The sequence below is a fragment of the Bombina bombina genome, chromosome 4, assembly GCF_027579735.1.
Source record: "Bombina bombina isolate aBomBom1 chromosome 4, aBomBom1.pri, whole genome shotgun sequence".
Lineage (NCBI taxonomy): Eukaryota > Metazoa > Chordata > Amphibia > Anura > Bombinatoridae > Bombina > Bombina bombina.
This window is the reverse complement of record NC_069502.1, coordinates 62625496-62644609: the sequence shown is the minus strand read 5'-3', so window position 1 is coordinate 62644609 and position 19114 is coordinate 62625496. Positions and strand designations below refer to the sequence as shown.

At 40.6% G+C, this 19114-nt stretch overlaps 1 protein-coding gene across 1 annotated transcript in view; it reads left to right on the top strand.

Annotated features, from left to right (window-relative positions):
• OTOF (otoferlin) overlaps positions 1-19114 on the top strand; it is a 742062-nt gene that overhangs the window by 558381 nt on the left and 164567 nt on the right. The window contains exons 13-21 of the mRNA XM_053709494.1: positions 1101-1287; positions 5692-5878; positions 6366-6589; positions 6793-6901; positions 8477-8660; positions 12322-12442; positions 14594-14694; positions 17503-17593; positions 17682-17798. Of these exons, the coding sequence (XP_053565469.1) occupies positions 1101-1287; positions 5692-5878; positions 6366-6589; positions 6793-6901; positions 8477-8660; positions 12322-12442; positions 14594-14694; positions 17503-17593; positions 17682-17798 (1321 nt within the window). The remainder of the gene's footprint in view (positions 1-1100; positions 1288-5691; positions 5879-6365; positions 6590-6792; positions 6902-8476; positions 8661-12321; positions 12443-14593; positions 14695-17502; positions 17594-17681; positions 17799-19114) is intronic.

Genomic DNA, 19114 nt, shown 5'->3' with positions numbered 1-19114 from the left:
GGAAAATGAAACTAATATTTGTCAGGAAAAATATCTACTCATTTGAAATTGAGACTAGGGGGTTGATTTATTATTGTGCGGATGGACATCGATAAATGCCGACAGCATACGTTGTTTATCATTGCACAAGCATTTCTTGGGGGGGTGTCAATCAACCTGATTGGATCGGATCGGGCTGATTGCTGTCCGCCACCTCAGAGGTGGCGGACGAGTTAAGGAGCAGCGGTCTTACGATGGGGCTAAATTGGACCTGAAACGATGGGGCTCCGAAGCAACATCCACTGCTTAATAAATGGGCCCCTAAGTGCTATTGCGTTGTCTTTTCATTATGCATTTGTTGATTATGCAATTCTTTATTCAATGGTACTTTAAATACAATAACTTTATATTATTTATGTCAATTTGAAAGGGTCCTAGAACATAGCACATAGGGCTAGATTTATCATACCCCGAGCGGACATGATTCACTATAGCGAATAATGTCCGGCCTGCATCGCTAAATGCAGACAGCATACGCTGTCAGCATTTATCATTGCACAAGCACTTCTGGTGCCGCTAGCAGGGGGTGTCAATCATTCGATCGGGTGGATTGATGTCCGCAGTCTCAGAGGCAGACCGCTGTTTCTTAACTTCTGTTTCCGGCGAGCCTGAAGGCTCACGCGAAAACAGGGGCATCAAGCTCTTTTCGGAGCTTGATAATTCGACCCCATAGACTTCCCATTGACATTACATAATTAGGCTTATTTTAGTGAGACTCTTCGTGCAACGGGAACAGACCCCTGATGTAAACTGATATCTTACATTAGTCATATTTATATTTGTAGAGTACATATCAGCAATTAATCACTGCATAGCAAAAACAAATCCGCACACTAAACAAATGTTTTAAATCATTCAAAACTAACTGTAATATTTTTAGCAACATTTGCATGTTTTTTGCAGTCTAGGGACACATCCTTTGAAAAGCCTCTTGAATGTAGTTTTGTTTATCTCCTTTGCCGCAACCAATCATGGACAGCTATAAATAAGCTTTTTATGGGGCATTGGATTTTGAGTTTTGATGTGTCTTTAATGCTTACAAACTACCAACCCCTTTTCAGGAACTTGCTACTTCCTGACGGTGTGCCCCCAGAACGCCAGTGGGCGCGGTTCTACGTGAAGATCTACCGTGCAGAAGGTTTGCCCAGGATGAACACCAGTATCATGGCTAACGTCAAGAAAGCGCTAATAGGAGAAAACAAGGATCTGGTGGATCCGTATGTGCAAGTCTCATTCGCTGGTCAAAAGGTACAAATGCCACCAAACAGATCACTTTAGCATCTATAAGAATGTTTATCAAATCCAATCTGCCTGTACAGTGTACACTTTACCCAAGAAAAGTTTAGATTGAACAATTAATGTTAATTTACATTTCTATCAGTGTCTGAGATATTTGTCTACAACTGTTAAGAACAGGAAAAATCTCAGAAAAATTCCAAGCGGAGGAGCACTCTAATGAGCTCAGGCGGATACACACACTGGCAAGTCCAGACCAATTATTTTTTGGTTCTGAGAGTTCCACAGCTATTAAAATAATACAGACTGTACCCACTCACATATTTTACCTGTCAACTTCATTTGTCTGTAGGAAAAGTTATAGTGCATTAAAATGCAGTTTCATGTGTTTGCTTATATGTAATGTATTGTATTTATCTGAAAACAATAAATGAGAGGACCATTTAATAAAAACACTAACTAACTAATGAATGACACAAAGACATTTGTTGACTTATTCATGGGGTTAAAACCATTACTCTAAGGTGGGGGGGAGCTTTTTTTTGAAAGTGGGAAATGCTTTAAAATGTTAAAAGTTTCACTATTCAATAACGATCGTGGAATGTCCTTGTCACTTGATTGAATACTGTATCAGCCAATACGTTTGTAAGTTTCACTTTCGTTCTTTGCCAATCCTGACCCCAGGAGTTTTTTTGTGGTACTGCTGGGTTTGTAGCAAGAGCACTAGCTACTACTTTAACTTTATTTAAAGGGACAGTAAATACCCTGTAATTACAAGACATTTCTGTTATCTTGCTACAGAATAAAAAAAAAAAAAAGGCAAGTTTAAAAATTTAAAAAAAAATTAACACATTGTTTGCTGCAGTTATTTTTGAATAGCTAAACCCCAGCCACCATTTGCTTTATTTGGAGAAGCCAACTCAGGCGTAAGTGTGCAGACAACAAGGCTAGTCATAGTAATAATCTTAGTAAAGAGTGCATGGTTTTGCCATTTTTCTTAGCTAATGACAATCAGGAAGCGATGCAGCAGGGTTAGCCTTGAGAAGTCAGTAGTTTTCCGAGCTAATTTATATGAAAAGTGGAAAAAATAAATATTGGAGAGTTGTTCCATTAGATATAACTAAACATTTTATATAAAATTACATGCTTAGAGGGCGATTTATCAAGCTGAGGCAGATAGGGGCGCACATACGTGCCCTTGTCTTCTGCAGCTCGCCTCACGAGCACACGAGCGCTATTTTGTGCTCACGTGCAATCCTACCCCCTGTCCGCGCACAGCCAATCAGGCGCGGGCAGGAGCTGTAAATCTCCCCAGTCTGACGAGACCGCAGAGATTTAATTTCTCCACTTGTGAGAACCTGCAGTCGTAGTGGGTTGAAAGGCTTGCGAAACCTTTAATAAATCGACCCCTTAAAGTCCAGTTATGTTGAACTCTAGTGAACGGTTAATCTTAAACTACTTACTGTTTCTTCTTTATGTACTACTTAGCACAAGTATTGTTTATTGGTAGATTTACAAATAGTTTTATTTAATGGTTAGAATATTCACTATACGTACAATGAAAAAGCTCAGGAATGGTTTGTGAAATAGGTTTCCGTTGTTTATTTTAGCATTGATAGCACAAGATTGCCACCTAGTGGTAATAAACAGATTAACTATAGAGAGGCATTAAATTGTAGTGCTAGAACAACTTAGTTATGAGGCTACCATATACTGTGAATAAATCCCAAGACTCTTTCTCTTTGAGTTTTGCTGTTGAACTCTTCTGCCTTTTCAGAGACAAAAGTACCAGCTCTTGAACATAAAGCAATGTTGTGCAAACACTTTAGCTGCCATGTTTGAGCTCATTATTTACTGTATATGTTTACCAGTTGTCACAAGATGTGCTGGAGGTTTATTGTATTCTTAGGCACAGTAGGCTCAGGTCTCAGATTCTGTATAACATTATTTTATGGGGATGACATTATTGGGATGACCACAATGTGCCTCCCGCTGCCTCTGCCCAGCAAATGCCAGTCTGTATTTGGGGAAGTTTCTGCTTTAACAGTGTCAAGTTACTGTATTTAAGATCCAGCAAATCAAATAACAATAATTTACATTTTACTTAGTAACATTTAACTAAATTAAAGTGACATTAAACCCAAAAATATTATTTCTTGATTCAGAGTATACAATAAAAAGAAAAAGAAATTACATTTACTTCTATTGTTAAATTTGCTTCCATCTCATCTTATTCATCCTTTGTTGAGATATCTATGTAGGTAGAGTGCATGTCTGGAACACTAAATGGCAGGAAAAAGTGCTCTTGCTAATGTACAACATTCTTCCAAAACTGCTGCTGTATAGTACTGCAGACACTTGCACTCTCCTGAGCGTACTTTACTGCTTTTCAACAAAGGACTATAGAAAAAAAGAAAATTTGATAATAGAAGCAAATTGAAAAGTTGTTTAAAATTGTATGTTCTATTTGTGTTTTATGCCCCCTTAACTAAAGTTATCTAAGTTGAAAATATATGTAACTATACAGTGCATTATTTTGTAAGCAATTGAAACACAGAGACAGATAGATAGATAGATAGATAGATAGATAGATAGATAGATAGATAGATAGATAGACAGACATCAGTCCTCCATTCAGCTTACAACAGTGAATATCCTGTGTTCACATAGAACAACAAAGCAAGACATCTGTCAAGAAGAGAAGCTATGAGCCCATGGGGAATGAGCAGATCATCTTTACAAAGATATATATATATATATATATATATATATATATATATATATATATATATATATATATATATATATATATATATGATAGATAGATAGATTATAGATAGATTATAGATAGATAGATAGATTATAGACAGAGGGAAAGATAAACAGACAGGCCAGAAAATTATCTGTTCAGCTTACAACAAGACTTGAATATTTTGTGTTCACATACAACAGGGCAACACATCTGTCCAGAAGAGCAGCTATGAGCCCATGTGGGATGAGCAGATCATCTTTACAGAGATAGATAAATGGATAAATTATAGATAGATAGATTATAGACAGATAGATAGATAGATAGATAGACTGGGATAGACAGACAGACCAGAACGTTCTCCCTTCAGCTTACAAGACTTGAATATCTTGTAATAACATACAACACGACAAGACATATGTCCAGAAGAGCAACTATGAGCCCATGTGGGATGAGCAGATCATCTTTAAAGAGATAGAACAATACATAGATAGATAGATAGATAGATAGATAGATAGATAGACAGACAGATAGATAGATACAGAGAGAGAGAGATAGATAGAGAGATAGAGGAAGTGACAGACTGACAGACAGATAGACCAGAACGATCTCTGTTCAGCTTACAACAAGACTTGAACATACTGTGTTCACATACAACAGGGCAAGACATCTGTCCAGAAGAGCAGCTATGAGCCCATGTGGAATGAGCAGATCATCTTTACAGAGATAGATAAATGGATAAATTATAGATAGATAGATTATAGACAGATAGATAGATAGATAGATAGACTGGGATAGACAGACAGACCAGAACGTTCTCCCTTCAGCTTACAAGACTTGAATATCTTGTAATAACATACAACAGGACAAGACATATGTCCAGAAGAGCAACTATGAGCCCATGTGGGATGAGCAGATCATCTTTAAAGAGATAGAACAATACATAAATAGATAGATAGACAGACAGATAGATAGATACAGAGAGAGAGAGATAGATAGAGAGATAGAGAAAGTGACAGACTGACAGACAGACAGACCAGAACGATCTCCGTTCAGCTTACAACAAGACTTGAACATACTGTGTTCACATACAACAGGGCAAGACATCTGTCCAGAAGAGCAGCTATGAGCCCATGTGGAATGAGCAGATCATCTTTACAAAGATAGATGGATATATATATATATATATATATATATATATATATAGATTATAGACAGATAGATTATAGACAGATAGATTATAGACAGAGATATAGATAGACAGAGAGAGAGAGCCAGAGACAGATAGATAGAGAGATAGATAGAGAGATAGATAGATAGAGAGAGACACATAATGAGATAGACAGACAGACCAGAATGTTCTCTGTTCAGCTTACAACAAGACTTGAATATCCTGTGTTCACATACAACAGGGCAAGACATCTGTCCAGAAGAGCAGCTATGAGCCCATGTGGGATGAGCAGATCATCTTTACAAAGATAGATGGATATATAAATATATAGATAGATTATAGACAGAGATATAGATAGACAGAGAGAGAGCCAGAGAGAGAGAGATAGAGAGATAGATAGATAGACAGAGAGAGACACAGAATGAGATAGACAGACCAGAACGTTCTCCGTTCAGCTTACAACAAGACTTGAACATCCTGTGTTCACATACAACAGGGCAAGACATCTGTCCAGAAGAGCAGCTATGAGCCCATGTGGAATGAGCAGATCATATTTACAGAGATGTTCCCACCACTGTGCAAGAGAATGAAGATACAGATCCGTGACTCAGACAAAGTGAATGATGTCGCTATTGGAACCCACTTCATCGACCTTCGTAAAATCTCCAATGAGGGAGACAAAGGTAAGTCCGTGGTATTACCTGCATCTGCTAACATGGCTGTTAATGTTCCTCCTTGTACATCGGCAGTGAATGAGAGGGGACATTGTAATTAATATTACCACATGGTCGTTGTTATATTGAATATAATCATATTGCATTGTCTGATACATGTAGTTGTTATATTTTACTGTAGTTATTATTTATACTTCAGAGTTGCCAATGAGAAGGTTATATTGTGTTTTGGAAGCGAGAACCCATATTCTCTAGTTCTAAACACGAGGTGGGTTTAGGTCTAACAGATCTTGCCCAGTATAATTATAAAGTGAAATGCAGTGTCGCTGTCACTGTTCTATGCGGTTATATATTAACTGTGTTCATATAATTTCTTATTGTTAGGTCACAGCATTGTGTAAAATGCCCATGCCCATATGAACTGTCATAAATGAACACTAAATGGTCTTCCTTAATTCTTTTTTTTTTTTTTGGGCCCTTAATTTCCTTCACTCAGGCTTTCTTCCTACGCTGGGCCCAGCCTGGGTTAACATGTATGGTTCCACTCGCAATTACACACTTATGGACGAGCATCAGGACTTGAATGAAGGACTCGGTGAGGGAGTCTCATTCCGTGCTCGGCTCTTGCTAAGTCTTGCTGTAGAAATATTGGATACGAGTTCTCCAGAGCTCACCAGCTCTACAGAGGTCCAGATCGAAGGAGCTGCCCCAGTTGCTGATGTAAGAACACACGCACACATATATATTATATATATATATGTATATTATTTTTTTGTTTTGTTACTTATAATCATACTTCTACATCACATTATGTGTGTTTAGGACTTGGTAGAACATTCTTACTTATGTAAAGTAGTCAGCTCTTTCTTTTTGTTTTTCAACCATTCACAATCCATATTGTTATATTCTTGTTTTTCCTTTAGAATTGCACTGGAAAAATGGAGGAATTTTTTCTTTTCGGGGCCTTTTTAGAAGCTACAATGCTTGATCGCAAAATTGGAGACAAACCAATAAACTTCGAGGTCACAATAGGTAAGTCAGCATTTGCGTTGTGGGTGACAGAGCTATTGTAGAAGCAGAACATTTTAATTGTTGTTCTGAGGTTAAAAAACTAAGTACCTTTTATTTTGTGATTCAGACAGAGCATAAGATTTAAAAAAAAAGTTTCCAATTTACTTCTATTATCAAATTTGCTTTGTTCCCATGGTAAATTCTTTGTTGAAAAGATACCTAGGTAAGGGTGTAGAGCACTATATGGCAGGATACAGTGCTGTCAACTAGTGCTCTTGCAAATGGATCATATTATTGCAAAACTGCTGCAATATAGTGTTCCAGACACGTGCATGCTCCTAAGTCTACGTCTATGCTTTTCAATAAATGATACCAAGAGAACAAAGAAATTGTGATAATAGAAGTTACTTAGAAAGTTGTTTTCTTTTTGTTTTTTTAATTGCATGCTCTATCTCATGCATTTAAGAAAAAAAAATGGGTTTCATGTCCCTTTAGGGATTCAATGGAATATAGGCGTGCACACATATAGGCAAGTGCCAGTTGACAGAAGAATGAAGACTGCCTTCACTTGTGATTCTCACGCGTTTTACAATGTATTTAATTACAAATATCAAACATTTGCAACATAAAGATGTTCAAGTTTTAATATCATTTTACCTTTATTGTTGTAAAACTCAACATCTCTGTGTCAATATTTCTAACGTATGTCTCATAAAGAGTTAAGTGACTTTTATGGAAAAAGTAATGCGAAGACAGTAAGTGATAATTTGAGGATAAATTATTGAAAAGTGCTTGTAAAAGCATTTACTCAGATTGATATGATAGCTTTTCAGAGTAAGTGGAAGGGACACATACAATAACAATTTATATACTGCCTTGGATATGCATTAGGGCAAAACATAGTTTCAATTTCAATTTAAACAAATACTACAGTATCAGTTGTGTACTATCTACCTATCAGCCAATAAACATTAGCAGGAAACTTGCAACCAATGAGAGTCAGTCAGTAGGAAGTATGTAACTGCTGTATGAGTTTCAGTTAAAGTTTAAAGGGACACTGAACCCAAATGTTTTATTTTGTGGTTCAGACAGAGCATGCAATTTTAAGCAACTTTCTAATTTACTCCTATTATAAATTTTTCTTCGTTCTCTTGCTATCTTTATTTGAAAAAGAAGGCATCTAAGCTTTTTTCTTGGTTTAGGACTCTGGGTAGCACTTTTTGATTGGTGGATGAATTTATCCACCAATCAGCAAGGACAACCTAGGTTGTTCACCAAAAATGGGCTGGCATCTAAACTTACATTCTTGCATTTCAAATAAAGATGCCAAGAGAATAAAGAAAATGTGATAATAGGAGTAAATTAGAAAGTTGCTTAAAATGTCATGCTCTATCTGAATCACGAAAGAAAAAATTTGGGTTCAGTGTCCCTTTAAATAACTTTTACTTTACATTTTTTTTCTCAATGTTCCTTAGAGTCTAAACATTTTAGATGGGCCTTCTAGTTACTATATGCTATTAAGATCTATATTTACTAATAAATAATTGTCTATGGGATAAACAGTAGCAACCAAAAGTTAATTTTGCCATTGTGTAGGTAACTATGGGAATCAGATTGATGGCACAACCAGGCCCAACCTAAGAAAGAGGAAGGATGGAGGTGAGGGGGTCGAGGAAGAATCAGAATTGCTTCAGAACTCTAGCGAAGATGAAGGGGATGAGGATGGAGAGGTTTTATCAATTTCCTCAACTCCAACCTTGAAACCACTTATAACTGACAGGTGCCTGTTTTACAAATCCCGCAGCTTCTTACAGAGACGACACATAATGATTAGTGTTGTTTGTAACGAGTTATTAGTTCTGTTAGGAATGACACATACAACCCTGGTGCCTAATGGGTTAAATAATAGTTTGGCAGTTTAGCCTTTCATCTCTATACTAGCTTAGGTTAATTTTCTTGTACCCACCCTATATCAGCTATATATCTGGCACCTCAGATGCATTGCCCTGCACCTCCCTTATGTGACCTATATGCCCGATACCTCAGATTAAATGCATTACCCTTGTACCGCCCCTTATGTTATCTATAAATTATACCTCAGATTAAATGCATTACCCTGCACCCCTTACGTTATCTATAAATTATACCTCAGATTAAATGCATTACCCTTGTACCGCCCCTTATGTTATCTATAAATTATACCTCAGATTAAATGCATTACCCTGCACCCCTTACGTTATCTATAAATTATACCTCAGATTAAATGCATTACCCTGCACCCCCTTATATCATCTATATAACTGACACCCCAGATCAAATGCTTTACCCTGAACCCCCTTATGCCCTATATATAACTGATACCTCCTATCAAATATATTACTGTGCACCCCCTTATGCCCTATACCTCCAATCAAATTCATTACCCTGCACACCCTTATGCCCTCTATATAACTGATACCTCTGATCAAACTCATTACCCTTGTACCCCTCAGCTCCCTTGTGATAATACCAACACTCTGCTCCCTTGCCTGATAATACCAACACTCTGCTCCCTTGCCTGATAATACCAGCACTCTGCTTGCTCTCCTGATAATACCAGCACTCTGCTTCCTCACCTGATAATACCAGCACTCAGCTTGCTCTCCTGATAATACCAGCACTCTGCTTCCTCACCTGATAATACCAGCACTCAGCTTGCTCTCCTGATAATACCAGCACTCTGCTTGCTCTCGTGATAATACCAGCACTCAGCTTGCTCTCCTGATAATACCAGCACTCTGCTTGCTCGCCTGATAATACCAGCACTCTGCTCCCTTGCCTGATAATACCAGCACTCTGCTCCCTTGCCTGATAATACCAGCACTCTGCTCCCTTGCCTGATAATACCAGCACTCTGCTTGCTCTCCTGATAATACCAGCACTCTGCTTCCTCACCTGATAATACCAGCACTCAGCTTGCTCTCCTGATAATACCAGCACTCTGCTTGCTCTCGTGATAATACCAGCACTCAGCTTGCTCTCCTGATAATACCAGCACTCTGCTTGCTCGCCTGATAATACCAGCACTCTGCTCCCTTGCCTGATAATACCAGCACTCAGCTTGCTCTCCTGATAATACCAGCACTCTGCTTGCTCTCCTGATAATACCAGCACTCTGCTTGCTCTCCTGATAATACCAGCACTCAGCTTGCTCTCCTGATAATACCAGCACTCTGCTTGCTCTCCTGATAATACCAGCACTTTGCTCCCTTGCCTGATAATACCAGCACTCAGCTTGCTCTCCTGATAATACCAGCACTCTGCTTGCTCTCCTGATAATACCAGCACTCTGCTTGCTCTCCTGATAATACCAGCACTTTGCTCCCTTGCCTGATAATACCAGCACTCAGCTTGCTCTCCTGATAATACCAGCACTCTGCTTGCTCTCCTGATAATACCAGCACTCTGCTTGCTCTCCTGATAATACCAGCACTCAGCTTGCTCTCCTGATAATACCAGCACTCTGCTTGCTCTCCTGATAATACCAGCACTCAGCTTGCTCTCCTGATAATACCAGCACTCTGCTTGCTCTCCTGATAATACCAGCACTCAGCTTGCACTCCTGATAATACCAGCACTCTGCTCCCTCGCCTGATAATTCCAGAGCTCTGCTCCCTTGCCTGATAATTCCAGAACTCTGCTCCCTCACCTGATAATACCAGCACTCTGCTTCCTCACCTGATAATACTAGCACTCTGCTCCCTGGCCTGATAATACCAGCACTCTGCTCCATGGCCTGTAAATACCAGCACTCTGCTGCTTCACCTGATAATACCAGCACTCTGCTCCCTCACCTGATAATACCAGCACTCTGCTCCCTTGCCTGATAATACCAGCACTCTGTTCCCTCGCCTGATAATTCCAGCACTCTGCTCCCTCACCTGAAAATTCCAGCACTCTGCTCCCTTGCCTGATAATACCAGCACTCTGTTCCCTCGCCTGATAATACCAGCACTCTGCTCCCTCGCCTGAAAATTGCAGCACTCTGCTCCCTTGCCTGATAATACCAGCACTCTGCTCCCTCACTTGATAATACCAGCACTCTGCTCCTTTACCTGATAATGCCAGCACTCTGCTCCCTCGCCTGGTAATACTAACACTCTGCTCCCTCACCTGATAATACCAGCACTCTGCTCCCTTGCCTGATAATACCAGCACTCTGCTCCCTCACCTGATAATACCAGCACTCTTCTCCCTTGCCTGATAATACCAGCACTCTGCTCCCTCACCTGATAATACCAGCACTCTTCTCCCTCACCTGTTAATACCAGCACTCTGCTTCCTCGCCTGATAATACCAGCACTCTTCTCCCTCGCCTGATAATACTAACACTCTGCTCCCTCGCCTGATAATACTAACACTCTGCTCCCTCGCCTAATAATATCAGCACTCTGCTCCCTCACCTGATAATACCAGCACTCTGCTCCCTCGTCTGATAATACCAGCACTCTGCTTCCTCGCCTGATAATACCAGCACTCTGCTCCCTCACCTGATAATACCAGCACTCTGCTTCCTCGTCTGATAATACCAACACTCTGCTCCCTCACTTGATAATTCCAGCACTCTGCTCCCATGTCTGTTAATACCAGCACTCTGCTCCCTCACCTGATAATACCAGCACTCTGCTCCCTCGCCTGATAATACCAGCACTCTGCTCCCTCTTAATACCAGCACTCTGCTCCCTCACCTGATAATACCAGCACTCTGCTCCCTCGCCTGATAATACCAGCACTCTGCTCCCTCGCCTGATAATTCCAGCACTCTGCTTCCTTGCTTGATAATACCAGCAGTCTGCTCCCTCGCCTGATAATACTAGCACTCTGCTCCCTCACCTGATAATACCAGCACTCTGCTCCCTCGCCTGATAATACCAGCACTCTGCTTCCTCGCCTGATAATACCAGCACTCTGCTCCCTCACCTGATAATACCAGCACTCTGCTCCCTCACCTGATAATACCAGCACTCTGCTCCCTCACCTGATAATACCAGCACTCTGCTCCCTCGCCTGATAATACCAGCACTCTGCTCCCTCGCCTGATAATTCCAGCACTCTGCTTCCTTGCTTGATAATACCAGCAGTCTGCTCCCTCGCCTGATAATACTAGCACTCTGCTCCCTCACCTGATAATACCAGCACTCTGCTCCCTCGCCTGATAATACCAGCACTCTGCTTCCTCGCCTGATAATACCAGCACTCTGCTCCCTCACCTGATAATACCAGCACTCTGCTCCCTCGCCTGATAATTCCAGCACTCTGCTTCCTTGCCTGATAATACTAGCACTCTGCTCCCTCACCTGATAATACCAGCACTCTGCTCCCTCGCCTGATAATTCCAGCACTCTGCTCCCATGTCTGTTAATACCAGCATCTATTGTTCTCTAATTCCCCTGTTTTTACAGGAATTATTTCCACTTGCCATACTTTGATAAGAAGCCCTGCATCTACATAAAAAGCTGGTGGCAGGATCAAAGGAGAAGACTATACAACGCCAACATCATGGACAAAATTGCCGACAAGCTGGTTAGTAACTGCAACATTTGATTTACATAAATCGTTTTAGTACAACACAAATATCCTTTGGTAACTATGGGGTAATCAAACGATTTATCTACAAATATTTACATAGGAAATTATAGTTAATTTTAAGTAAGAATAGTAAAAGTGGTTTGAAGTAGACACAGTAGTTCACTATGAGTATAAATTATAAATCCATTGAAAGTGCAGCAGTCAACAAGACATGTAGGGAATAAAAACCGGGAATAGTGCATAGAAACTACTGGGCACTAAAGCATGACCAAGGCCGCACCTTTCAAAATAGAAACATTTATTACAGCGTACCAAAAGATTTACACTTGCAACAATAAAATCTTACACTACATGTGTATCAGATGACAGACAACACAATAGTCTCAGAGTAAGGCCTCTAGTTATCAAGCCGTCAACTAACAGTCATCAATCTCGCTGCTCATCGGCTTATTCGCAGCTTTCTTGGTACCCTGTCACTAAACACCCACACTATACTATACTGTTTTACCCCCTATACCGCCGCTCCCGTAGCCCACCACACCTAAATAAAGTTATTAACCCCTAAACCGCCGCTCCCGGAGCCCACTGCAACTCTAATAAAGTGTTTAACCCCTAAACCGCCGTTCCCGGAGCCAACCGCCACCTACATTATATGTATTAACCCCTTAACCGCCGCTCCCGGACCCCACCGCCACCTACATTATATGTATTAACCCCTAAACCGCCGCTTCCGGAGCCCACCGCCACCTACATTATATGTATTAACCCCTAAACCGCAACTAAATAAAATGTTTAACCCCTAAACCACCGCTCACGGACCCCGTATAGTTAGATCATCACTGGGTAAATAAGCTGTGTATTGTTAGATCATCACTGGGTAAATATGATGTGTATAGATAGACCATCACTGGGTGAATAAACTGTGTATAGTTAGATCATCACTGGGTAAATAAGATGTGCATAGCTAGATCATCAGTGGGTAAATAAACTGTGTATAGTTAGATCACTGGTAAATTAGTCTGTGTATAGTTAGAGCATCACTTAGTAAATAAGCTATATATAGTTAGAGCATCACTGGGTAAGTACGTCTGTGTATAGTTAGATCATCACTGGGTAAATAAGCTGGGTATAGTCAGATCATCACTGGGTTTATAAGCTGTGTATAGTTAGATCATCACTGGGTAAATAAGCTGTGTATAGTTAGAGCATCACTGGGTAAATAAGCTGTGTGTATAGTTAGATCATCACTGGGTAAATAAGCTGTGTATTGTTAGATCATCACTGGGTAAATAAGCTGTGTATAGTTAGAGCATCAATGGGCAAGTACAACTGTGTATAGTTAGATCATCACTGGGTAAATAAGCTGTGTATAGTTAGAGCATCAATGGGCAAGTACAATGTGTATAGTTAGATCATCACTGGGTAAATAAGCTGTGTATTGTTAGATCATCACTGGGTAAATAAGCTGTGTATAGTTAGATTATCACTGGGTAAATAAGATGTGTATAGATAGACCATCACTGGGTGAATAAACTGTGTATAGTTTGATCATCACTGGGTAAATAAGCTGTGTATAGTTAGATCATCAGTGGGTAAATAAACTGTTTATAGTTAGAAGATCACTGGTAAATAAGTCTGTGTATAGTTAGATCATCACTGGGTAAATAAGCTGTGTATAGTTATATCATCAGTGGGTAAATAAACTGTTTATAGTTAGAAGATCACTGGTAAATTAGTCTGTGTATAGTTAGATCATCACTGGGTAAATAAGATGTGTATAGATAGACCATCACTGGGTGAATAAACTGTGTATAGTTTGATCATCACTGGGTAAATAAGCTGTGTATAGTTAGATCATCAGTGGGTAAATAAACTGTTTATAGTTAGAAGATCACTGGTAAATAAGTCTGTGTATAGTTAGATCATCACTGGGTAAATAAGCTGTGTATAATTATATCATCAGTGGGTAAATAAACTGTTTATAGTTAGAAGATCACTGGTAAATTAGTCTGTGTATAGTTAGATCATCACTGGGTAAATAAATCTGTGTATTGTTAGTGCCTCAGTGGGCAAATAAGCTGATTATAGTTAGAAGATCACTGGGTAAATAAGTCTGTGTGTCATATTTTGTTGTTTCTTCTGCAGGAGGAAGGGTTAAATGATGTTCATGAGATGATAAAAACAGAGAAGCCGTACCCAGAGAGGCGATTACGTGGTGTGCTTGAGGAGCTGAGCTGCAGCTGTTTGTGAGTAAACAGAAATCAAGGTGTTTTTTATATATATGCATTACATATGAACCACTGCTTTTCAACAGTTTAAAAGTATTGACAGGGTTCTGAATTCTCCATAATGCAATCCAGACCCTCTAGTGGAAAAACTACAAATTGCAGATTTAAATTACAAGAACATTAGTCTAAGAAATTAATTGAAGTACATTGTAAAGTTTTTTCACTGTGCATAAGACATCAGGGGAGTGCTGGGCAGGGATTTGGCAGTGGTTCAGGGCAGCCTTGGGGTAGCCTATCTAGTCTATAGTTTCATTTTGGAAGCCAGGACATTTATGAGACTGAGTGAGCACTGGGAAGGACCCTGGGGCAAGGCTTTTAAACTGTAACCACATTTCTTTGATGCCACCTGGGACTGTAGCTTTCAGCTGAATCTGGGAAAATTGTGGGCACGTGCACAGGCACTCCGTGGGTGGAAACATTTTAGGTAGGGGTGGGTTTGTCAGGCCTTGTCTGGGTGTATGTCTAGGTGGTCCGTGGTTTCACTTTTAAAACCTTGGTATTTGCAACACAAAGAGAACTACTGGGAGGGCCAGTACAGTAGTGAACCAAAACCGTGACATTAAAGGGACATGCCACCCACATTTTTTCTTTTATGATTTAGAAAGGGAATGCAATTTTAAACATCTTTCTAATTTACTTATATTATCTAATTTGTTTTATTCTCTTGATATTCTTTGATGAAAAGCATATCTAGATATGCTCCCTAGCTGCTGATTGGTTGCTGCACATAGAAGCATCGTGTGATTGGCTTACCATGTGCACTGCTTTTTCTTCAACTAAGGATATTTAAAAAATGAAGCAAAATAAATAATGGAAGTAAATTGTAATATTGTTTAAATTTCTATTCTCTATCTGAATCATGAAAGAAAGATTTTGGGTTTAGTGGCCCTTTAAGTGGTTCAGTGGGAAGCTCTTTGCTAGTCACACAAACACAATTTATAAAATGTAGCTTTCATCTCCATCTCCCACCTTCCTGCACAACCTGATTTACTCAGTTTTAATAATTATGTGAAGTTGTAACTGATCTGCTACCACAGGTGCCTTCTGGTCATCCCCCTATTATCATCCCCTACTGACATCCTCCCATTATCATCCCCTGCTGTCATCCCCCCATTATCATCCCCTACTGACATCCTCCCATTATCATCCCCTACTGACATCCTCCCATTATCATCCCCTACTGACATCCTCCCATTATCATCCCCTGCTGACATCCCCTGCTGTCATCCTCCCATTATCATCCCCTGCTGTCATCCTCCCATTATCATCCCCTGCTTTCATCCTCACAATATCATCCCCTGCTGTCATCCTCCCATTATCATCCCCTGCTGTCATCCCCGCATTATCATCCCCTGCTGTCATCCCCATTATCATTCCCTGCTGACATCCTCCCATTATCATCCCCTGCTGTCATCCTCCCATTATCATCCCCTGCTGTCATCCTCCCATTATCATCCCCTGCTGTCATCCTCACAATATCATGCCCTGCTGTCATCCTCCCATTATCATCCCCTGCTGTCATCCTCCCATTATCATCCCCTGCTGTCATCCCCATTATCATTCCCTGCTGACATCCTCCCATTATCATCCCCTGCTGTCATCCTCCCATTATCATCCCCTGCTGTCATCCTCCCATTATCATCCCCTGCTGTCATCCTCCCATTATCATCCCCTGCTGTCATCCTCCCATTATCATCCCCTGCTGTCATCCCCCCATTATCTTCCCCTGCTGTCATCCCCCCATTATCATACCCTGCTGTCATCCTCCCATTATCATCCCCTGCTGTCAACCTCTCATTATCATCCCCTGCTGTCATCCTCACAATATCATCCCCTACTGTCATCCCCCCATAGGCAGCACAGAGACAAACACCTGGTTACCCTCAGCAGCACCGGATACAAACACATCCATAAACCTAAATTTGTTGTTTCTTTCTAGCCGCTTTGTTTTATGTGAAGTTGTAACTGATCTGCTACCACAGGTGCCTTCTGGTCATCCCCCTATTATCATCCCCTACTGACATCCTCCCATTATCATCCCCTGCTGTCATCCTCCCATTATCATCCCCTGCTTTCATCCTCACAATATCATCCCCTGCTGTCATCCTCCCATTATCATCCCCTGCTGTCATCCCCGCATTATCATCCCCTGCTGTCATCCCCATTATCATTCCCTGCTGACATCCTCCCATTATCATCCCCTGCTGTCATCCTCCCATTATCATCCCCTGCTGTCATCCTCCCATTATCATCCCCTGCTGTCATCCTCACAATATCATGCCCTGCTGTCATCCTCCCATTATCATCCCCTGCTGTCATCCTCCCATTATCATCCCCTGCTGTCATCCTCCCATTATCATCCCCTACTGTCGTCCCCCCATTATCATCCCCTGCTGTCATCCCCCCCATTATCATCCCCTGCTGTCATCCCCCCATTATCATCCCCTGCTGTCATCCTCCCATTATCATCCCCTGCTGTCATCCTCCCATTATCATCCCCTGCTGTCATCCTCCCATTATCATCCCCTGCTGTCATCCCCCCATTATCTTCCCCTGCTGTCATCCCCCCATTATCATACCCTGCTGTCATCCTCCCATTATCATCCCCTGCTGTCAACCTCTCATTATCATCCCCTGCTGTCATCCTCACAATATCATCCCCTACTGTCATCCCCCCATAGGCAGCACAGAGACAAACACCTGGTTACCCTCAGCAGCACCGGATACAAACACATCCATAAACCTAAATTTGTTGTTTCTTTCTAGCCGCTTTGTTACTCTCGCTAACAAGGACAATAACCAGAATGGAAGAACAAAACTAGACCGGGAGAGGCTGAAGTCCTGTATGAGAGAGCTGGTATGTACTGTATATAAACACAAGCTCAGGGTTCTCAGTTACCTATGGGCCTGTGAGACAATGCCTAACCCACTGTTTTATTGAACAGGAAAACATGGGGACACAAGCCAAGACCATGAGATCTCAAGTCAAGAAAAACACAGTGAAGGATAAACTCAAACTGGTCCAGAACTTCTTGCAAAAGCTGCGCTTCTTGGCAGATGAGGTACAGTAGGTTCTGCGTCTCCTGCTTTTCACTAAAACGTCAGTAACACTGATATATGTGCATTAGATTATGGTGCCCGAGTGTGTGCCCTGTCTCGGGTTGGATTATAAACTAAAGTGGCATTATTTGATTACATTGCAGACCTACTATAGTTGCTATAGAGACTGGAAAGTCAATACTAAACTTTCTTGATTGAGGCGCAACAAAAAAATAGAAGCTTCCAGTTTTCTTGTATTATCAGGGGTGTTTTATTTTTTGTATGCTTTGTTCTCTCTCTTGGTATGTTTAGTTCTCTCCCTTGGTATGCTTTCTTCTCTTGGTATGCTTTGTTCTCTCTCTTGGTATGCATAGTTCTCTCCCTTGGAATGCTTTCTTCTCTTGGTATGCTTTTTTTCTCTCTCTTGGTATGCTTAGTACTCTCCCTTGGTATGCTTTCTTCTCTTGGTATGCTTTCTTCTCTTGGTATGCTTTGCTCTCTCCCTTGCTATGCTTTGTTCTTTTGGTATTATTATTATCAGATATTTGTAGACCACCAACAGATTCTGCATTGCTAATGGTATGATTTGTTCTGTTGGTATGTTTAGTTTTCTTGGTATGCTTTGTTCTTTCTTTCAGTATGCTTTGTTCTCTCCCTTGGGTGCTTTGTTCTCTCTTGGTGTGCTTTGTTCTTTTGGTATTATTATTATCAGTTATTTGAAGAGCGCCAACAGATTTTGCATCGCTAATGGTATGCTTTGTTGTGTTGGTATGCTTTGTTTTCTTGGTATGCTTTGTTCTCTCTCTCGGTATACTTTGTTCTCTGTTTTGGTATACTTTGTTCTCTCTCTTGGTATGCTTTGTTCTCTCTCTTGGTATCCTTTGTTCTCTCTCTTGGTATGCTTTGTGCTTTCTCTTTGTATGCTTTGTTCTCTCTCTCGATATACTTTGTTCTCTCTTTTGGTATGCTTTGTTCTCTCTCTCTTGGTATGCTTTGTTCTCTCTCTTGGTATGCTTAGTTCTCTCTCTTGGTATGCTTGGTTCTCTCTCTTGGAATGCTTAGTTCTCTCTCTTCGTATTCTTTGTTCTCTTTCTTGGTATAATTTGTTATCTCTCTTGGTATGCTTTGTTCTCTCTCTTGGTATGCTTTGTTCTTTTGGTATTATTATTATTATCAAATATCTGTAGAGCGCCAACAGATTCTGCATTGCTAATGGTATGCATTGTTCTGTTGGAATGCTTAGTTTTCTTGGTATGTTTTGTTCTCTCTCTTTGTATGCTTTGTTCTCTCTCTTCGTATGCTTTGTTCTCTCTCTTCGTATGTTTTATTCTCTCTCTTG